This window comes from Psittacula echo (assembly GCF_963264785.1).
Source record: "Psittacula echo genome assembly, chromosome: 2".
Lineage (NCBI taxonomy): Eukaryota > Metazoa > Chordata > Aves > Psittaciformes > Psittacidae > Psittacula > Psittacula echo.
Genome location: NC_137737.1, coordinates 128750552 through 128774731, shown reverse-complemented (window position 1 = coordinate 128774731; position 24180 = coordinate 128750552). Strand labels below are relative to the sequence as shown.

General features: G+C 35.4%; 1 protein-coding gene across 1 annotated transcript; it reads right to left on the bottom strand.

Moving 5' to 3' along the window:
* Positions 1–530: 530 nt before the first annotated feature.
* On the bottom strand, positions 531–20289 carry HNF4G (hepatocyte nuclear factor 4 gamma; the record flags this gene model as incomplete). Its single annotated transcript, XM_080611390.1, has 10 exons — positions 531–649; positions 1043–1165; positions 1663–1899; positions 2081–2233; positions 4321–4408; positions 6758–6913; positions 11242–11348; positions 15860–15954; positions 16949–17117; positions 20172–20289. 10 exons carry the CDS (start codon positions 20287–20289, stop codon positions 531–533), a joined length of 1365 nt encoding a protein of 454 aa, XP_080467516.1.
* Between the last annotated feature and the right edge of the window lie 3891 nt (positions 20290–24180).

Here is a 24180-nt window from a genome sequence, read left to right as displayed (position 1 = left end):
GCATGTCCTTTGGTTGGTAGCCTACTGTTTTACTATTATTGGAATTTTGGATTTTTGCCTGATTAACCCGCTTTTTAATGTCTACAATTCACAGCTAAACAAGCACTAACCAATTCTGTCACAATGAAAATATTATATACATATCTAAACCAATAACATTAAGACAACAACTAAAACAAGAAATAAAAAACTAATCTATGCAGTTACAAGTTCTAAAAATAATATCAACCTCTATACATATTTGTCAGACTGCAGTGTCCATAGTTACAGTTGTATGCAGCAGTCAGAACAGTGAGTATTACTTTCCAAATCATGAGGTGTTTTAAAAAACACCCACAGTAGTGGCTGCTGAGGAATCATTTCCCTTATAATCCTGAGTTTTTAAATGTGCAAGTGTCCTACCAATTTATCTAGTGCATAGGAAAGGAAGGAAGGAAGGAAGGAAGGAAGGAAGGAAGGAAGGAAGGAAGGAAGGGAGGGAGGGAGGGAGGGAGGGAGGAAGGACAAGTAAGGCAGAGACAGAAACATTATCACAATGGTTTTTGTTTCAAAATTGACTGCGGTGCAATGACTGAAGCCTGATTTGCAGACATTTTATATTCTTGCCCAGACCCTTGAGGAGGGGAAGGTAATGGAGTTTCTGGAGTTGCTGAAAAAGAATACAGAAAGAATTACAGTTTTATATTCTGGCCCACTCGGGATACACATATACATACTACTGCATTGAAATGAAGTTCTGTTACATTTGGCATTCTGTGGAAATAGGATACTTTAATTATCCTAATTCTTTGTTTATTAAAAATTGTGCACGTGAAAACAATGATATATCAGGATAGTGCTGATTTTTTAAAAGTAGATTAGATTCAGGTCAAAGTGTCTTACTTAACACTGTTTATATACGTACATTTTTAATACGAAATTGTTTTAATTTAGGAATGTTGATGAAATAACTCTATGAGCACTGACAGACCACCATTCTAATTAATACTTTTAAATGTAGAAGTGAAATGTTATGACAGAAGGTTAACTTGCAATTACTTACAAATCTGTTCCGTATGTACAGGAGCAGACATGGAACTTATAAGGATAGTTTGGCCCGTCAATGGATCTTGGGCTAAGTGAGGATGTATTGGATGATGTAGATGACTGGAATCATTAGAAGTACCTACAAAAATAACATGAGCATATAACAATTCAAAAGAGCATCTCATTGCAGAGACTTATACTTCAGTAATTACATTTCTGCAGATTAAATATTTTGATTGGTAATTTGAATAATTGCCTCTGGGTATTCATTAAACAATTCAACCAGACTTCAACCATATTAAGCACTGTGTTTATTTTCACTGTTTTGACGGCATTAACAGTGGATTTCCTGAAATATTTGTAAGGATTCTTCCTTCTACCTACAGAATTGAATGTCTAGATACCCAGCAATGATTGAGAAGTGCACAGTGTAATCTGAGGCTGGAGGACTGAGTTAACAAGATGAGCAGCCAAGTCAAGAAGGCTTCAGCTAACAATTATATGACCCAAAGCTCAGCCAGCAAGGCAGTGGTCAAAGTGCTTGCTTACATCACGATTCCCTCAACATCCCAGTAGGCTAAATTCAATATAATATGACATGTACAATATGGTAAATTTAACAAGTTGTTTGCTTACCTCCCAGTAACATTTCCTGAAGCAAACTGTCTATTTTAACAATTCCAAAGAGTTTAACCAGTTGTATTTGCTCAATCATTTGCCAAGTGATGCTCTGGAGTGTAGGCAGTAGAAGCAGAAGTTCTCCAAATCTTCCTCGGGAGTCATACTGACGGTCATTAATATAATCCTCTAAACTGATTTGGACTTGGAACCGCATGTTCTTAATCTTCATTGGATTACTCAGGCCTTTTGCATCTTAAAAAAAATGACAAAATCTTAAAGTCAAGGCAGATTATTATTTGAGAGGAGCACCTTACTATTTTTCATTTTATTCTTTTTCAGCCATAGGTAACATGAGCAGATGCTACATCAACAAAAATTACTTTCAATATAATCACATACAAAATAATTCTGAGACATATTTTCAAAAAGGTACCTGGATCAAAAAACACGATCGCTTTCAAGCAAGCATACTCATTGTCATCTATTTGAATTTCCTGGAAGGGTCGGACTAATTCATCTAGAATCCGATTTGCCACTCGGCTGATCTCTACTTCAGTACTGTTGCGATGGATTATGTAATTGTTGCCTTAAACAGAAAGAATACCAACACATGGATTGAAATAAATACTTTAATGTAATGTAGTAGATGAAGCCCATTTTCAAAATACATTTAATTTGCTTAATCAATTTTTTTCTTTTAGAATGTATCATACAAAACTGTTCTTTGTAAACAGAGTATGAGCGCAAAATATAGCTGTCACCCAGAAATAATCTGTGCATGTAAATATACCAACTCATAAAGATTCTGATTAGTCCACAGCTCTGATGTCCCTATTTGAGTGCACAAGTATGGAGCAAGTCAGCCTTTATCTTTTCATAATAGATAAATATAATGGTAAATCGATCTTAAAATTTCTCCTTTCTCCATTAAAATAATATATTACAAGTTGAATGATCAGGATTTGTCAGTGGACAAAGAAGTTGTCTTCCAGAGGAAGCATCAGAAATGCTTCTTTTCCCAACAGATGCTTCTGTAATTCCTAATCAAATTTAAAAGCATCTTAAAATTTTCAGTAAAGAATGAATTTGCCCTGCTCTTGTACTTTTAAATTAAATTTTAATTAAATTAAATGAAGTCTCAATCATGGCATCTTAACTCACCTTCTGTCCAGAAATCGTCTAACATAAGAGGTGAAAACACTGTGAAAGCCACAGCAATCAAGCAATTTTTGAAAGAAAAACTGATGCTTGTATCACAAGAAATCTATGCCAAAGTGACTCGTAAGCTTTACAGATATCTGCCTCTAAGTATTAGAACTTAGACTTGGTGCCCCAATTTGTTTCTTCTTTTGGTATAAATGCTGATGCTGGTGACACTGACTATAATTTTCTAGTTATTATTTTATCATTATTTTCCTTATTACCTACTAATCCCAATAAAACTACAAATATTTACTTTTAATTCCTGTATTTATGGTTAGTAAAGGCGCATCTAGAGAAAGAACTAGGTTAAGAAAGTAATTTGTAGTTTTTAACTTGAAAGGATTGCCGATGAGAGTAATATCTCCAGATATTGTCCTGCTTGTCCTTTTAATGTTATGATATGCATAAGGTAAAGCTGATTTAGAGCTATAAGAAGGCAGGCCCAAAGAGGAAGGATTAAAAATAGTGGAAAACTTCTTTTTATCAATGAAGAAAGTAGTTTGAGTCTATATTCCACATAGTCTTGCCTCACATAAAAAAACCTGTCCAAGAAGACCTACACATTTTCTCACAAAACATCCCAGGTGCTGCACACATTTCATGATGCCATTTTTGGGAGGTTGTGCTTCAGCATGGTGGAGTGCTGTGTCTAACTGCTAACAAATGCCTCATCATGTCACTGCGCACACAAGCACGTGTCTTCCTATTACTGTGCCTCTCAGTTGTGTGAACAAAGGGAAGACATGTTTCCACCATGTGATGATGTCTGCTTTCCTAATAGCCATAGTCTCTTTAAATAATCCAGTGATCGAGCCATTTCAAGTGACCAAGAATATGCTTATGCAGGCATGACTCCTCACTATGTCATCAATGCACCCATCTCCCACATGGCAGGGGACAACAGGCATGCTGTTTGCATGATGGCCGTGTGGCAATTGTCAAGGCAGCAGTGAGAGGGCTCTTGGAAAAATGAGTTGCAGGGAACAGGCTATCCAATTTTTGTAGCTTGTAGGGTTTCTCTGACTATGTCTGAAGGGCTCTTGAGAATGCTCCAGATAAAGGGCTTTTATGAAGACTGAAATTAATACATCACCACAGGTTGGTTGCTCCTCTCTTAAGCAAAGGGGTTTTATGTTGTTTGGTTGGTTGTTTGGTTTGATTTGTTCTGTGGGGTGTTTTATGGGACAAAGATGAAGAAAAGATGATAATGTAAGGAGACAATTTGGCATGCACTCCCTTAAATTATGGTATCTGGAATCCAATAAACCTTTAGCCTTAGTAACTCACAGGAAACTATCCACCTGCTTTAACTGGAATGAGGCATGTGACATTATGTCATTAATAGCTACTTAGCATTCACAGAATGCATTGCTTTGATTGTGCCAGAACAGCTGTTCCACTTAAGTGATTACATGGTTGCTAATGTACTATAACATAATCATTATTAATTAAAAAAACCCCAATATTTACCTAAAAGTAAAATGTCCTTATATGCCATGGACCGCTTTGCTGCCCCAAGCAACAGGTGTTCCCCAGCATGTGCTCTTAGCAAGGCAACCTGGAGGAAAGAACAGCAGACTCATTAGATGATAAAGCAGTAAGTTCCAACAAGGGCAAAAGAAATAAGGATGCCTATTACCGTAAGTGTATTCAGCTGCAGGTATATGTTTAAGACTGTTAAGATTCTGATGTAAATTGTAAGTGAACATAAAAACCCTAACACTGAGATCTAAGAAACCTGGTCTAATGGAAGCTGTTCCTGACCATGGCAGAAGGGTTGGAACAAGATGATCTTTAAGGTCCTTTTTGACCCAAACTGTTCTGTGACTCTGTGTACTGTTGCACACTGTAATTAAATTGTCAGCCTCTGTCACCTGCAGCATTTGGTCTAGATTTTGAACCTACAGCTCTGCAAAATACTTCTCAATAAACACAATGCTTGTATTTATTTCCTAGTGAATTTCCTAATGACTATTTCCTGAACAAAATTTTCTCTGGAATTTTAAGTTGACACTAAAGACCCTGGTGGGCTGGAATGAACCGTTACAGTAAATTTGGCAATATCTATATATGTGTGTATATATATGTGTATATCTATATATATATATAGATATATGTATCTATATAGAGATATATAGATATATATAGTAATGAAACTATATGTTTCATTTTTCTCACCTTGAATAAAAAAATTATGCAGCACTTAAAAGAGCTTTTTCTCCAGCAAAGACAGATATGCTAAAACATCCACTACTGTCAACAAAGAAGAAACCCGCTTCACACAAGGAAGGCACTTAAAAATGTTGTCATTAGTTTATTCTTTGTCACCTATTTACTTTCCTCTGTTTTTAATGCCTCTGTGAAACTTCAGCACTGGCCTCTGTTTCCTCAAGGAGCTCCTCTCTTGGCAAGTAATTTTTTCTTACGAATCCAAGCCAATACTTTATGAGTGATGTAAAGGCACACAGCATCTAGGAATACTTAATGTGTTAAAGACTTTTCAGGCTCTCAGTAGAATTAACATATCTGAGCTGGCCTGCTCTACGGTTTGTAAATCAGGCTGATTCCCAGATCAGGAATATTTTTTTCAAAACCAGATGTTTTTTGTTATAACTAAATGCACAATGACCCTTAGAAAGAGGCTATCACAAATGCAGAAGTGTAATTTAACTCCCAATACCTTTGTGACTACACTTTCAAAGTACGTAAGGTTCTGCAGTATTTCTCAGTGCTCTCCAAGAACTGCATGGGTGTTTTCAGCCTCTTTCAAAGCTGTTGCTTGTTTGTTTGCTTGTTTGTTTATTTGTTTTTAATTTAAATACAGACAGGAACTTTTTAATGAGGTCTGATCCCTTCTCTTTTCCTTCATGCCATCTTAACAATAAAACCAGTAATAGTTTTGCTTGCGTTTGTTGACCTTGAGAACACTAAGCTCATATTTTGGTGGGTCTCCTGTGGCCTGAAACACCTTCATATTCCTGAGGAAAAGTATATGAGGAATGACTCAGTTTGAGTCTCAAACCCAAGGATAACCTAAACCTCTTTTCAGGATTTTGTTCAAAAGACTGAAGGGGCAAAAGGAGAAATGAGACAATTTCACTTCAAAGAGTTGTTTTCAAGCTGAATCAGATTTTGGTGAACTAGAATAAAGAGTTCCTGAACCATGAATTAACCTCTTGCCCAGGCATCTGGTGAGAGAATCACAATGTGAAGACACTGGTTCTGAGTATGCCAGCACAACTTACTCTGAAGCCCTGTGTTATATTAGGATACGTTACAGATGAGATGATAGATGAGACCTGTCATGAAAACTCTTAAGAATTTTCAAGGTTTGATGCTTTTTTCTTCTGTACTCGTTATATACAACATATATGAAATATTATTTTCTATAGATTGATATCGGTATGTTTGGCATTTGTTTGAGGTTCTAACAACTTTTATATTTTGCAAATAGAGAAGATCTACTTCAAATTAAATTACATGCTGTCTTAAACCATATTAAAATGAAAGGTGGACATAAAATAAACACTTTGCAAGGCATGTAAAGCATGTTTTCTTTTACAAGTTTGGGTTTTTTTTTTATTTTTGCACGCATGTTGCTATCTGTGCCTCCAAAAGAATACAAAAAATGCAAAACACTGAAAGACATACTGCTTTTCTGCTTCTTTTGTTAACGCGATGGACCCACATCAATTTCATCTTTTTTTTTTTTTTTTGTGGTGTTGCTATTTTAAAACTTTTAAAAAATTAAAAATTTAATTTTTTTTTCTAGAAAATATTAAGATGGTGGGTTTAGCATGCACCTGTATTTGATCAGACAAAAAAATAAGTGTGTAATCATAACGTTTAAATATCACAGAAATAACAGAACAACAATTGAAGTTCTCTCTTTGGTCTCTTCTTATACCTGGTCATCCAGTGGTAATTCGCAGAAGCCTGGAATATATTTAGCCCATTCCACCAGAACCAAAAGTTGTTGCTTCATAGATTCACAGACATCACTAATACCAGCAATTTTCTTAACATTTATGTCAGTGCTAGCACCAGGACTGGAGATTGAGATCTAGCCATAGTGAGAGGAAAAAAATTAACAATGTTAAATTTCATATAATTGCATTTTCACTGGTTAAGAGCATATTTAAGAAAAAAAAATCATCAGTAATCATGCATACCCTTGAGAAGCTCCTTGACCATATAGACCATTAGTCTGCATGTAAATTATAAAATTTCATTTCTCATTATTACCAGTGTGTCTTACAGTATATTAAAAATTACACTATTCATATCATGATATAATATCTTCTCATTCCAAAATACTATTTTAAAATATGCCAAAGTCCTTACTATTTGTAAGGGGAAGGTGGGGGTTTTTTATTCCTTTGAAATGGTTGATATTTGCTTCACTTCAGAAAGAAAAAAGAAAGAGCTCAGAGGGGCATGCAGCAACATTAAGGGCAAAGAAAGAGTTAAAGGGGTATCATGTTCTTCTAGTGAAAAGGTAAGTATCATTAAGTTTAGAAGGTAAAACAGGGGGATTTTAGTGCCTAGAGGAGAATGGTTTGTAATGATAAAGCAGTAGTATAGGCAGAGGCCTGAGAACTTTTCAGACTAAATGTAAAGTATATGAGTGTGCATTAGACCACCTGCAGTGAACAGTGTTCTGTGAAATAAGAAGAGAGCAGTATCTTTCTGGGCATGAAGCTTGGGCACTTTGACATAATCACTCAGCCAAATCCTGAAATTCTTAATGTCTTTTCAAGGAAATGAACAAAGCCAAGCTTGTTCTTCAGTCAGGCAGGAAAGACAACTTAAGATAAAACCGAGTCTGAGAATAAAGGTAAGTTTATAGCTGCTATCATACACGGATAAAAAAAGAAAAAGACACCAGAAGAAGAAAAAGAAAAAGAAAAAGAAAAAGAAAAAGAAAAAGAAAAAGAAGAAAAAGAAAAAGAAAAAGAAAAAGAAAAAGAAAAAGAAAAAGAAAAAGAAAAAGAAAAAGAAAAAGAAAAAGAAAAAGAAAAAGAAAAAGAAAAAAAGAAAAAGAAAAAAAGAAAAAGGAAAAGGAAAAGGAAAAGAAAAAGAAAGAGAAAAAGAAAAAGAAAAAGGAAAAGGAAAAGAAAAAAAGAAAAAGAAAAAGAAGAAAAAGAAAAAGAAAAAGAAAAAGAAAAAGAGAAAAAGAAAAAGAGAAAAAGAAAAAGAAAAAAAAGAAAAAGAAAATTTCAGGATGGCAGGTGCTATTTAGGTTGACTCCTACCAAATCTCCTTCATTCACAGATCCATATTGAATCTCCCAGTGGGATTTGTGGTGAAACACCATTATCCTTGGGTGTTCAAAGGGAGTTGCACTTCTTGAACTAAAGCTCAGCGCTTCCTACATAATTCAGTAGTCTAAAACACTGAAAACAGCTTAGATATCAATGGCAGTTAACCAGCTGAACACTAGTTCTCAGAGAAATACAGCAGCTAGGCTGGTGAAAAAATCCTCAGACACATAATTCAAAGGCTGTCATGTAGGGAAAAGGTGAGAGGTATTGTCTTTTTGTAGACAGCACATTTGTGAAATCCCTGCTGTAATCATGAGCCCATTTCTCACATGTTCCACAGATTGCCAGAAACGGCAGTTGAAAATACTAAGTATCATTCAGGTGAGAGCTACCAGAATGATTCAGTCTAGAAAACCATCAGTACAGAAAGACAGTAAAGAAATTCAACATATTTAATTTTTTTCCAGAAGAGTAAGAGTACTTACACAAAGAAGAGAGTTCTGATAGCAAGAGGCATTCTGATCTACCAGAAAAAGATACCACCATGCACCAACTAGAAATTCATTCAAGAAGGAAAAGAACAGGCAGATTGCTTAACTGTTAGACTTAGTAAACTCATGAACTTAATACATTGTCCTTCATTTAATATCTTTTAACCAAAGCTATGCATCTTTATAAATTACATGTTATAGAACAAACTATAGACTCTGTGCTGAAATTACTTAGTGAGCTGCTAGGGATTCATGTGATGACTCCCATGGAGTTCATTATGAACTCTTAGGGTGCATCTCCTTACAAGAATATGAAGCTATAAATTTCTATTTCTCTATTGCTTTAACCTCCTTGTCATTTCAGGGGTGCAACACTGGAGTCTCTGACTTCATAGAATCATGGACTAGCCCAGGTTGGAAGGAACCTCAAAATATCACCTCATCCAACCTTTCATTGTAAAAGAAGCCTATATGAGATTACCTAGCACCCTGTCCAATCATGTCTTGAAAATCTCCAGTAATGGAGACTTCACCAAGTCCCTGAGAAGGTTGTGCTAGTGATTGATCGTTCTCACTGTAGAAAATTTCTTACATCAAGATGAAATGTCTTCTGGTGCAACTTGTACCCATTAATGACCTGATGAACATGACGATGTAACACTATATCCCTATTGTCCTGAGAACCATAAGACACACATGCTTTTACTCCTACAAGCGTCTAGCATGTCTCTGTCATATTCACATAATCCTAGAAGCTCCTGGGTCTGAACGAGAAAATTTGTAGTTGGATGTGTTCCCCCTAGAAGGGATCTTCAGAGACAAAATGATTCATTTTCCTAATTTCAATATGATATTTTTAAAAGGGATGAATGCCACCTTCTTCCTCATTTCACAGATGAAGGACATGGCCAATGATTTCTGACACTACTACACTCTCTAAGTCTCTCCTCAGGACCAAACTCATCGTACAGACCGATTCCATCAGGGGTAAAATGAGGACTTTAAAGTCTTTACTTTTCCATCATGTTAATGTAACCTCTTGGTCTTTAAGGCCATATACAAAGAGCGTATCTTTGTATATGCTTGGCATAGTAGGGACTATTCTCTCCCACTACAACATACCAAACCATAAGTAGAATAATCTTGTGTGTATACACAAAGTGATGTTTTAATGGCAGGAATCTACCATCTGAAAAGAACTTGGTGGCAGCAAGAGCTGAGGATGTGATTCTGTTTAAGATAGCTTTTATTCCTGAATTGGATATACCAGTTGGACATGATTAAGGACTAACTTGAACAAGCACAATAAGCAAGTTCAAAGAACTACTGAGGCAAAAATAGGTACATTTTTCATACTGTATAGGTATGAAGGTAGGAAGGTCTATTATGTTCACCTAGTCTGCCCAGACATGAAATATGTGCCAAAGACTATCACCCAGTAATTCCTGCATCAATTCTTTACAGACAGTACCACCCTAAGAAAGATGCTGATAAAGGATGAGATCATATAACATCTGGGGATGTATAAATCAGTCGGCATGAAATCATAAAGGTGGCAGTTAAGTTCTACGTAAGTAAGTAAGAGGTGCAAGAATGTAGAAGCAATGAACATGATTTATCTGAGGTGCAGAAAAGGACTGGAGACTGCTCCATTCAACAACTGATTGGACAGGGAAAAAAAAGAAGAAAAAAAAAGAAAAAAGAAAAGAAAAAAAAAAGAAAAGAAAAGAAAAAAAAGAAAAGAAAAGAAAAGAAAAGAAAAGAAAAGAAAAGAAAAGAGAAAAGAAAAGAAAAGAAAAGAGAAAAGAAAAGAAAGAAAAGAAAAGAGAAGAGAAGAGAAGAAAAGAGAAGAGAAGAGAAAAGAAAAGAAAAGAAAAGAAAAGAAAAGAAAAGAAAAGAAAAGAAAAGAAAAGAAAAGAAAAGAAAAGAAAAGAAAAGAAAAGAAAAGAAAGGAGAGGAGAGGAAAAGAAAGGAAAGGAGAGGAGAGGAAAGGAAAGGAAAGGAAAGGAAAGGAAAGGAAAGGAAAAGAAAGGAAAGGAGAGGAGAGGAAAGGAAAGGAAAGGAAAGGAAAGGAAAGGAAAGGAAAGGAAAGGAAAGGAAAGGAAAGGAAAGGAAATTAAAGCAATTAAGTTCAGATGAGACAAAATCTAAAAGTGAGATGTGAATAGACTTTGCAGTTGGAACACTTCTGTTTGTCATGTTTATAATGTCTAAAGATATTAAAAATGGGATTTTCAAAAGAATCTAAGGAAGTGTGTGTCCACACCCCTCTGAATGTAATGCATTTGGACAACTTTTTCCCTAATGTTTCATGGGAAAGCCAGCCTCAATGATAGATAGATGCTACCAGCTGCCTGAGACAGCAAGTGATTTAAAAGAAGTAAGAACCATAAAGCTTTATTAAGAAAGGCGCCTAGGACATATTGTCCTTGACAAAGTAGAACTTTTTTCTTATTGACTTTACTTTAAGAATGTATTCTATTACTGATTCTTTCATTGGGAAGAGAAAGCTGGATACATTTTGGAAAAAGAAAATAAGTAGATTTAATAGTTACATTTAAGACAGTAAGAAAGTGAAAAGTATTTAACTTTCCAAAAAATGGTCTTAAAGTCATTAAACAATTTGATCTCAGTACCTGACGGGAGAGTGTCTCAGCTTGTGACAGTGTGCTAATAGAGGGGATGTTGCAGCCATCAAAAGTGTTTCTTCTTGTACTTATCCTGTCCCGTTCATTTTGTACAGCTGGAAAAGAATAATCATCTCATTTATTGACTTGCAGACATTGACACACAATATAATTTCATAATTTTACTGAATAACCATAAGAATTGAAAGGTGTGTCATTCAAAAAAATCCTTCGTTTAGCTCTAAGTAATGAAGAAGGGTGACAATACAAGTTTATGGTCTTTGTCTAGCTAGTTTGCCTATAAAACCTATGTATAACTAATTGTAGATAGATATTGAATTATCAGAACTTTCATGACCAGGTATATTACAGAAAAACCTCTTTCTTCCTTTGAAATTGAATATATGTTGTCAGTTTTGTTATTTTAAACAATTTTTTTAATTTTAACCAATCTGACCTGCTCAACAGGTCAAGTTTTACACCACCACCACTGACAAAATGTCTCAGTCAGAGGATTGGACTGAGGTATGTCCATTATACTTGAAAAATCATGGCAGTCAGGTGAAGTTCCCAATGACTGGAAAAAGGGAAATATAGCCCCCATCTTCAAGAAAAGGAAAAGGGATGACCCAGGGAACTACCGACCAGTCAGTCTCACCTCTGTGCCTGGCAAAAGCTTGGAGCAGATTCTCCTGGAAGGCATGCTAAGGCACATGAAAAACAACAAGGTGATTGGTGACAGCCAGCATGGCTTCACTGAGGGGAAATCCTGCCTGACCAATTTGGTGGCCTTCTATGATGGGGCTACAGAACTGATGGACAGGGGCAGAGCAGTTAATGCCATCTACCTGGACTTGTGCAAAGCATTCAACACTGTCCTGCACAACATCCTTGTCTCTAAATTGGAGAGACATCAATTTGATGGGTGGACCACTCGGTGGATAAAGAACTGGCTGGATGGCCGCACGCAAAGAGTTGTGATCAAGGGCTCGATGTCCAGCTGGACACCAGTAATGAGTGGTGTTCCTCAGGGATTGGTGTTGGGACTGGTCTTGTTCAACATCTTTGTCGGTGACATGGACAGTGGGATTGAGTGTGCCATCAGCAAGTTTGCTGATGACACTAAGCTGTGTGGTTCAGTTGATAGGCCAGAGGGAAGGGATGCCATCCAGAGGGACCCTGACACGCTTGTGAGGTGGGCTGATGCCAACCTCATGAAGTTTACCCTTACCAAGTGCAAGGACAAGGGGTAATGGGTTAAAACTTAAACAGGGGAAGTTTAGATTGGACATAAGGAGGAAGTTCTTTACTGAGAGGGTGGTGAGGCACTGGAATGGGTTTCCCAAGGAAGTTGTGAATGCTCCATTCCTGGTGGTGTTCAAGGCCGGGCTGGACAGAGCCTTGAGTGACGTGATTTAATGCGAGGTGTCCCTGCCCATGGCAGGGGGGTTGGAAGTTGATGATCTTAAGATCCTTTCCAACCCTAACTATTCTATGATTCTATTCTATGTATCTATGAAGTCTGAAAGCCCTACTCTTGCTCTCCTGTGAGAAACCCTGAAACAGGAATGAATCATGAAACTAAGCCACTAGTAAGGTAAGTTTGAAATATAAATCTCATGTTCCTCCTCAGTGACACTACATTCTTAACCAGTTTACAGAACATTAACTAAATAATAAAAATAAATAAATAAAAAAAAGGCACCAAAAAAGTTTCAGGCCAATAAGTTTTATCTCGTGAGGTCCAAAAAAAAGGCAGTTGAAAGGGCTTTGGATAAGGAATCCTTTATCAGCACACACAAGGCTTATGAAGCAACAAGGCTAACTTCTGAACTGAAGGAAGAATTAAAAAAGAAAAATATCAATCAGATTTTTTTGAAAATCCAGATCATGTCCAAGGTTAGGCCAAGGAGAAAAGAAAAAAAAAAAAAAGAATTGTGATGATCAAATCTTTTTATTGCACAAGGAATCTCATCATCTTTTAAGAGCATCAGCTTTATTTCCAAAGATGTTTGCTATTTCGTAGGAAACAATCTGCATTACAGAATTTAGGATCAGTACCAAAAGCTTCAATAAAAAAAAAAAAATTCTATTCACTTAATAGTTTTCAGGGTTTATACGAACAATGCACATAGTTTATTCCAGAGGTGTACTAACTTTTTGCCAAGGACACTCACTGATGGGCCTTTTATTGAGGTCACAGTAAGAAATGCTGTGCAGTGATAAACACAAAGCACTAAATGTTCATGTAGACAGAAAACAAAAAAATATAACCTTTTTCAAAAGAATGGAAGAAAGCCTTATTCACTGAGTCTCAGCAGCTTAAGTGCTACATAGGTAATTAAAATAAGGTCAGGCCTGATTATTATTAGAAAAAATAGTCAGCTCCTCTGACTATCACTGGTAAAAGTTATTGCTGGAGCACTTTAAGAGTCATAGGAAAATGCTTGTTTTCTCCTGCATATGTATAATTTTGGATTATTAGACTGGATTGTCTGTCTTGTTAAAGCCTTTTTGTCAGTTCAGGCTAAAATTGCCTTAAATAGAGACCCCATGAAGAAGAGGGGATATTTACTCAAAAGGAGCTTACATAGCTAAAGCCTTTCTCACCTTTGTCCTGAAGAAAGCCATTTGCTAGAAACAAGCTGAGAAACTATCATACAGACTCTGCTACACTTACACTATGAGACATCCACTGATGGTGTAGAGAGGTATATAACAACACATAAGCAGTGAAATTTACAGTTCGGTGTTTTGAATTATTTTAGTACTGGGAAGCCTTAAATAAACATGGCTTGGATGGAATGAAAAATTAAATTTATATAGGTAGTGAGATCAGAGGAGGCCGTGTGGAGTAAATTACGTTAAAAGTTTTGTGCAGGATACATCTTCACTTCATAAACAAGAGTCAGTAACATACCTTATGGCAAGTCAGTTAATATCAGTGATTATTTCTCTGGTTTTGGGCTCCCCAGGACATGGGGAAAGTGGGCAGTGTCCAGCTGTGGGCTATGGAGAGGTAACTCAGAAGCTGCACGAGACAGAAGCATCTTTGCTTATATAGAAAAAAGAGGACCAAGACAAGAGGCAGGGAGTCTTAATTTCTCTAGTTTACAGGAAATGGGGCCAGGTTCTTCTCAGATGCACAGTGAAAGAACCAGAGGCAACGGGCACTACCTTAATTGCAGTAAGACACATTCTAATTATAAGGAAAAAAAGGGTGGTGAAGCACTGGAAAAAGTTGCTGGGAGAGGTTGTGGAATGTCTCTTCTCAAACGATGGCATAAATCTCAATGGACAGGGTCCCAAGCTACCTGACTGAACCTAGAAGTTAGCCTTAAATGGGGGCTACAGTAGATTACTTCTGGATGTCCCTTCTGAGCTAAACTATTCTTTAATCCTGGGGCTTGAAAGTCTCTGATGCTTTGCATTTTGCAAAACTTTTAAAGCTGCTGTGGACACACAGGTTTCCCTTTTTCTTCATTTCAGATTGATAATATATATACACTATGTTTTTAATGGCTCAAATTCCAAAAGGCTAAACTGCATTAAAAAGATTCACAAGAATTAGCAAATGCATTTCATGCATAGGCAGCGTAACACTGTTTAAACTATCCTCATCCAGCTGCAAGGAGAAAATACATTTTACCTCATATCAAAACTTGATCACTAGCAAAGCAGTACTATAGTATTAATATAAAAGAACATAAAGAAACAGCTTCCTTTTACTTAGGGAAGCTATGTATAGACTAAAAATATTATAGACTAGTTACAGTACAGGAGAACTGCACACCCACATCGCAGACTGCCCTTCAGGCAGATATACCATGCACCAAACAAAACAGGTAGCAAAGTTCAGGATGAACCATTTTTGAATGCTTATTTGAACCAGATCAGGACGCCTTTTGACTCTATATCGCAATTGCCACTGAAGCAACAGCCCCGACAACCTGATACAAAAATCCTCTGATAATCCTACTGCCTTTCTTTACTTATTGCTCTGCTCCTGTGGTCATCTGGTTCTTCCACCTTGACAGAAGTATTACTGTGACACTGGCAAGTAACAATCTTCCCATATTAAGTCCTAATGAGATTATAAAAATTTTTAATTAATGTGGACAATTCACTGTCAGCTGCCACTACTGTTCTCACCACCACTTTTTTGCTTCCCCGGCTTTAATTGCTTCAAACATTTAAATTTAAGGGAATAACCAGTAAATTTACACTATCATTTCTTCAACTCGGTAGAAGCAAAATCCCAGACACAGATTTTATGACTCAAACCTGGTAAAAATTAAAATTAAAATCTCACACTTTGAACTTTTCCAGCAGATGGCTCACCACTTAGAAATCAATGAAACTTGGTGCCAGGATTCACGGGTTAAACAGCTGCAAATTCATTTTAAACCCATATATTTGCTAATGCTCAGTGTTGGAACTGCTTACCCACCTGAAAATTAGATGATGCATATTTCACCTCAATACAAAAGCATTTTTTCATCATGAAGGCATTATAGCAGACTTTCCACTGAATTTTTTTGCTGGAGTTTTTTAAAATTTTTATTTAATTTTAAAACTAATTCAGGTTATTTCTCTTTTCATATCAAATAATAAATTACTCCATTACCTTCTTTTTTCATTCCTGCTCGAAAACACTTTTTTAAACGACAATATCTGCATTGATTCCTTTTGTCCTTGTCAACAATACATTGCCGGTTAAATCTATTAGAAACAAGAACAGGTAAACATATAAAGCATTAATAAAGCAGCACCCTGATTATGAAGAAGAAAAACTAACTATTCTCGCCTATCAGAATAATGTCTATAACCACAACTTTCTTCTTCAGTTGTTTTTACTTTTTTATTAATTATTTTTGAAAAATATTTCATATCTGCTTAGTTTGAAGGAATATATGTGTATGTATAGACACATATGCATTGGAATGGGCAAGCATGGAAGATTTTGGAGTTACGGATGTGCATCATTTACACTTCAGTTTATTTGTGAGATGTGTCAGTAACTGGCTGCATCGAACGGTGGTGGGGGAAAAAGGGAGGAAAAGCTACAAATAGAAAAAAGAAAGGATCATCAAAGAAGATGCCAAGCGTGACTGGCATGGAAGAACCCTAGCTGAAGAAGCCTACCCTTTCTAGGAGATATCAACGAACAAGCTACGTGCTATAGTATTACAAATGACAACCTAAACAGGAAGTATTAAACTAATGCTAATATTAAATAATGAAAGAAAAGTGTGGCAAACAACATTTCTAGTTACAAGTCATTCTTACAAAAAGTTTTCTCCTATAGTGATTTGTCTGAACTCACAGAGGTGTCTATATATTTTGTGCACAGCTTAAAACTGATATTTTATGGACTTATGCATGAAGAGAGCAAATTGTCAGACATAGTGCACAGACCCGTACTGTGATAATTTGAGCAGCCAGAGATCCAGAAATTAGCAGATAGCCATTCAGACTGACAGGGTGGACATCTCAACAGACATCTGGAATGTGTCATATTAAGTAGTCTTGAATAAAAGACATTTTTTTCCCATTACAAGATCATAAGAATATAGCATAAAACACATGTTCGTCAAAAACGCTGGTTAGAATTCAATAAGGAATTAATGAAAATACCCTGACATAGTTCTGAGAAGTCTGAAAGTAATTGCTTAATTTCATTAATTTAGTATCTCTAGATGAACTTTTGAATTACCTGCATGTATAGACATGATTTTTCCGTATACTGCGTCTAAAGAATCCCTTGCATCCATCACAGCTTGAAGCACCGTAATGTTTTCCAGTGGCTCGGTCTCCACATATTGCGCAGAGACTACTGACCCCATTGTCAGTGGCATTCATGGTGACAGTGTCTCCCGAACTGTCTGAGGGAGGTAAGAGCAACATATGTAGTTATGGACATGACTTTCAACAACCACCCCATGAAAATTTGTACTTAAATGGAGGCTTTTTTTGTTTGGCCTTTTCTTTTTTAATTGCTACTTATTATTTATATAACACATTATATACAATTACATCTGATTCCTATCCAGATCAACACTTTCAGAGTTACAGAGATGTTAACAGAGTTTATGAAGTTCAAAATAGCAAGTAATTTTCTTCTAAACTCTTTCCAAATGAAAAGGGCTAAAAATTAAAGTGTAACTCTGCATGTAAAATTACATATACATTCTTGCTAACATGAAGAGGAACTTCAGCACAAAGCAGCGTTAGCTAGTTAGCTGGCAAAGATCTCTTACATCAGTTCTTATAGTAGCTGGCAATAACTGGCAACTATCATATAAAAGTACACAGAATCATAGAATAGGTAGGGTTGGAATGAATCTTAAGATCATCTAGTTCCAACCTTGCTGCCATGGGCAGGGACAGCCATGACAGCAAACAAACAAACAAAAAAAAAAAGACAAGCCTTTTTTTTGCACAATACTTGATGAACAAAGATTGCACATTAAGAAGACTGTCTAAGTGTTATTTCCTTGAACAAATTTTCCAAAGGAGCATTGGTGCAGACTTTACTTGCACAAAAGAATATTAGCTATGCGATTAACAGTTAGTCACTGAATATGGTAAACAGTACTGAAGAAATTCACCTGAAATCAAAACAGACATATTTATTCTTCTTTGAGTCACAGTGCTTAACTGATGTGTTCAAGGAAATAATTACAAAATAGCTTTTACTGTTATGCTTCTGGTTTTACAAAAGAGAAGCTGTTTGTATTATGCCCTAAACATTTGCAATTTTCTGTCAGGGAGAGGAAAGAGTGCCACATTAATTAGTTACTCAAACATGCATTCAAAAGTCAAGTACATGAGTTCAGGAACAGTGGACAGGTCGAAAATAAAACTGTTCACACTGATACATACTATTATTCAAAAAGTACTACATCCAACTGAAATATATTATTATGCAAATATATTATAAAATGTTCGTTGTGTCCCAAAAACCTTATTATTTAAACAGAATTCTTTAGACGAAGAGAGAAGAAAACACTTTTTTTTTCTATTTTACAAAGACATAATTGGTAGGAATTATATTAAAAATCGACTAAATACAAATGAAAACTTAAAGGTAAGAATTCAGTTCTGCAAATATATTATTTTAAACTGATATTTTGTCATGGCTAGAAAATTAATTTTAAAAATGAGTTAGAGAATTACTTTAGCTAGAACAATATAAACCTTTTCTTTGGGAGTTTTGAAATTGTGATTCATAATGATTCAGCAGAATAATAAAAAATACAATATATACATTTAATGGTGAAATATTTCATAACAATGTAAGTTGGGTGTATATGTAAGGATATATTTCTTTTTTTTGGCATTATTCAAAACAAAACATTTGGGAAATTCACCTGATTTTTCAAAATTCTTTGATTTCAACAGCACTGCATAATCTGTCTGAATGTGGCATTTTAAACTTCTCTGAATGTTAGTAATTAATTTAAGCAGCTAAAAAAGACACAAAGGAAAGTTCGTAAGAGACAGCTTTCAGTTCCAGATTAGCACTGTAGCTGCAAGACAATATTTGTATAAATTCTACAAGAAAATACTTAGGGTAAACTCAAAGGAAACTCTAAACAGGAAAAGGCTACACCTAATAACTAATAAATATTAAAGTAATCACTTACAGTGAATAATCACCAACATCTAATGTAAACCAGCATAACCTCCCTAATCTGCTTTCACATTTTATGCACCATTAACAGATCTGAAAAGATGCTAGTCAGCAGAAAAAGCAAACAAATGACCATTGAATTCATCCATATTAGAATCAAAAGCAAAGAAATCATCTAAAAGTTGCATAATCATTGTTGATAACTTTGGAATCATTTCAGGCATAAAGGTCTGTTTTCTCTTCCTAAATCAATAATCAAACCTATCTTTCTGTTTACTAAGCTTGCTCTAAAGTAACATCAGAAATTCAGAGAAAACTTCAAGCCCAACAATAAAAACAACTTAGAACTTACTTAGGTTCTAAGTTAGGCAGTAATATGTGGAAGTGAAGAAGCTAAATATTTTTCCTGAAAATCAATAAATATTTGCTCTGCCTTTTAAAAATACCTATTACAATAGATCTATGAGTTACACTTTATGATACAATAAAACAATTTTTAAGTATGTTAGAAGATTTGGAAAGCCATTTTAGAGTAGCTTAATTTTCATGATATTTTTCTTCACTTTAGTAGACTGATATTTTCTTTTTCGTTGTTGGTTAATACTCAATGGCAGAATGAAATGGTGTGCTTCCTATTTTAAGCCTAACGTATTGATACAATTTCTCAAAAATGTATTGCATTACAGATTCCACCTAAAGTTAAATTGTTACATTAGCCAAATGCATATAGATTTTCTCAGCTAAACATTAGCCTTTAGAAAGCCAGTGTGGGGCTTTTTCTTTTTTAAAGAAAAAAAAAAAAAAAAAAACACTAGTTCATATATACACATATTTAGAAAGACTAGATTAACATTTAAATAGATAAAACATTAGTCCGATAATTAAAAACTAGAGATCAAGAAACAGTGGCTACTTTTTTTCACAAGTCTCTGGATAATTTTGTGAATCCTTCCAAATGTTATATATGAAATATGCTTTCATGTCCAAGCTATCAATACTAGTTATTCATTTGTCTTACAGTAAATAGAACAACTTCTGAATACATCTTCTTCCTTTGATTAACTGACTGGTGACACTACAGTTACTTTATTACAAAAGCCCTCTCTTTTATTTTCCTTAATGTTAAAGAATTATAATGTTATTAACTTAAAATTAGTAATGAAGTCTAAAAGAGCAGGTCTGTAGTTTGAAAACAACCCCCAAATGGTTCATTAATAAAACATTTAGCTAACACCATATAGCATTACTGAACTTCACTTTTTATGCTAATTGGCTTGATTTTGCATCACAGAGCAAAACTCACCACTGCTGTTATACAGGATCTGCATAGTTTCAAACTCCAGTGCTGTACATGTCGGATCTAAAACTTCACTGTAGTTAGCCATTTCCATGTCTAGTATTGGTTCCGAGAGCCTCATCATTGAATGCAAAACCAGTGAAAAAGCTGCTCAAATGTATAACAAGCACTCCCATTCTGTTTCACAGTGATAGATAATCCAAAGTTAACTATAACTGTGTCACTTACACGCTGTGATGGGAGGAGCTGGAAAACTGCTTCTGCATGCTATACTCTAGCTGTGGAGTGTTGGGTTTTTTTATGATACAGTGCAACCTTTCTGATAATCTTGGAATGCTTTATGGAATAACCTTATCAGAAGTTGCACTGGTTCCAGCTCTTGAGTGAACTCAAGGACAAGCAGGAAGCTTCCTATCTCCTATGCCCTGCTACGCATTTTGCTGTTCACGTGGTATAATCAGTCCTAAACAAAAAACTCTGGTTCTTCTATGCAAAGAGACTTTAGGTTCAGATGCCATTTTGCTCTCTCTGTTCAGAACAATAAGGAAGGGTGATAGGATTATGGACTATGCTCATACACAATGCATCCATCATCATATTTTAAAAGACAGATGCAAGCTCTGTCATTTTTACAACTGTTAGCATTCTTTAACAGTGGCAATGAGTTGGCTGTGTAGGCAGGATGAACCAAGGCCTCGAGCAACACAAGCTCTAAAGCAAGGCCAGTGTATATATCCCCATCACACACTGTGTTGCTGCAATGGCTCTAGGCAGTGGACCTTGCACACTCTCAGAAGGTGGCTTCCTGCTCTAACCCTTCTTCATACAAGATGTCATAGCAGCATGTTGTTTTCAAGCACCATTCAGACACACAGGTCAAAAAAAGTATCATTCACTTTCTCTGAAAAGAAGAATATCTGGGTAGGTCATCATTGTTCATCATCTGGTACACGTGCCCTGTACAAACCCATTTAAAAACACTCCTGTAAAACTGCTTCAATCTGTGCAAAAGATAGCTGAATTCCACTTGCTAATCAGGCGCTTCTAAATGTTGGATAGCAGAACTTGAAGTGTTATTACTTCTCAATAAAATCTCTACAGAAAACTACCCTTGACATTGTTGAACAAGTTACATTAAAGTTTACATATATAGGAAAACTGCCCAGTTTATGTTTAATTAACAAGGCTAGTAACAGTTTATACATCATTGAAATTCATTTTAATGGAAAGAATGCCTGCAGTTACTGTTCAGCATAAGTAGCTGCAAAATGGCACAATGAAACAACTTTCTGATTAAGAGATTGATGACAGACAAGCTACCAATGAAGAAGGAAAATTTACAGGAAAAGACCTAGAAAAAAGCCCTCTGAAATACATCCTTCTAATTTCCAAGTCCCCAGAGTAACCTGAGAGTCACAAATAATCCTGTCTCCCTGTGGACACACAGATGCAGTCTTAGGCCAGTTCTCCTCCTGACTCCAGTGGATTCCAGTGACTTAATTATGACAACAGGATTCTTGTCTAAATCACAGAGGTATCTCCAAACCAAAGAGCATTTATTATCATGGTATTGCTCGCAGAAATTCTCCAGATTTTGGAGGCTTTCCATAGGCACTGCTGTTCTTTTCACCTACTGTTATTCCTTTTCCTTTAAACCATTCATCCATTATTATATTCAGTAAGATGTCAAAAAACAGAAAAACTTTTAAAAAAGACAAACCTATAAAGTTCTGCCTCCTTATGAATGGCACTTTTATAAACCAATGTAACTACAAATACTTCCTATACACTACAGAAGACAACATATTAGAATTTTATAATATACTTAAGTTTATAATTGAAATGTTAGAATATTTCATGCCTACAATCATGGAAAATATTCTACTCAGGGAGTATCACTTCACAGTACCAGAAGTATGTAAAGTTGCCCTGTCCTCAACCATAGCTAATACTTTTTTATTTTTCTTAAAGCAGCATATTAAACAAAACTGATACAAAGTTATTTGCTGACAGCTCATATTTGTTTAGGAAATCACAATAGCTTCATCATCACAAGAAGGAATAATTTTACACTACTTAATGACTCAGTTTGAAAAGTTTCTTCAGCAGCAGAACTTGTATTTGCTACAACAACATTTTTGAATTTGTATAGTATTTGCTACAAAATGAGTTACTAGTTACATGACAAACTATTCATTGCATTAAACATGCTATTTAAAATAAAATACAAAGGTTTATATGTTAGAATTGTCTTTTGTGTCCTTAGAGCATACATATTCATAAGGTTTTCTGTAAATAATCTCTGGCTTTTTCATACCAAAATTTTATGCAGCACAAATAAAAACTAATCTAAAACTACCTGGCTTTTATTTCAAAACTCCAGTCCTGACAACATTCTGGCATATGAGTAAATTTAAAATAAGGCAATGAATGTAAGATGAAAGATACCATCTATGACATGATCAAATCCTGTTATTCCCTCTGCTCTTAGCAGAATTTTTTCAGTGCTGCCAAAACATGCCCCTCAGTGACTACTAAAGAGAGGGAATGAATTGACCCTTAATACTTCTGTCATATAAAAACTCATTTCAATTGATTTTTTAATATGGAAAAATGTGCACTATAAGAAAGACGTTCTTTATACTTTTTCATGTTTTGCTAAGGAAACTTACAGTGAAATTTTACATTCATAAAAATCTGCTTTCTGGGTGATTTTTGGCACAATGATGTACATCATGAACAATAAACGTATACTAATGACTACTGTAAAGTATTAATATGTTTAATATGTATAATTAGTATTTCTGCAGTAGGTGGATCAGAATGCAGTCCTGGAATTAGAGCAGTTGAGGAAAGAAGGTAATGATGAGCGGCTTTTGGTCCTATGTAAATCCAAGCTCTATAATGTTCACTAGTCTTCAGACCCCACACAGCATATTTCTCTTCATATTGGATACCTGCACTGTTTTTTTAAATTATGAATGACCTCACAGCTTGGAGTATGAGATATTTGTTCAAATTCTAAGTCAATTCATCTATTAATGACAGCCAAGAAATATTAGACTTAGATAAGCAGAAGTTCTAAAATTGTATAATTAGTCAAACTGAGAAACACTCCTTTGAGATAAGCAGTACTATAAACTTGAGTAAGAAATGATTTTTCAAAATAAATTTTTCAGTAATTGTGAAGAAAGACAAAGCTACACAGTAATGCTTTTGTTCATGTGGTTTGTCGTACTTTTTCTTTAAATCTGATGACTCTACAATCACATGCAGAAAGCATTCCTATTTTATCTTAAGACTATTAACTCTGTTAATTGCTCAGCTCTCCATAATAAATGTAATCATTCTTTCTGACTGTGCTATAAAACAGAACATAAGCCAATAAAATACAGGTTATTTCCATAAAAGTGTTCCTGTAAATAAAAACAAACCTCAAACTACTATCATTACTGAAAAACAGTTTTGGTTTTCTTTTTTCTTTCTTTTTTTTTTTTTTTTAATAAGTACCAATATGTCCTTTTATCATTCCAGCTCAGTAAGAAATGAAGAAATGTAGATCCCCAGAAGAAACCCTTAATGTAAAGGTATTTTTTCTTGTTTCCATGTTTTCTGAGTGATTAGCACATCTTCACAGTATTTCTTGCTTTGCAAGTACAGCGAATTAAGGTGGACATATTCAGAAGGCACCCTATTTTTGCCAGTAAACTAGCACATTTGCCCAGTATGTTGATAACACACACATTTTCATGTGCGTCCCATCCCATTTTCTGGCACACACCTGAGACAGGGTATGAAGAAAGACTGTACTAACAAAACCTAATGAAACTGTATGAGCTGAGCCAGAACATCTCCTTATTACAGTAAAAGCAGACAAAGATCTTCATATTAGAGAGTTCATTGGCCAAAAGCAGTGTGCAGATTTCCACACACCAGCAGGGAATCTCATCTTTGGCTTACAGAGACACACACCCATTAAACACTAGGCTGAGGGTTCCTCAGTCTAGTAAGATTA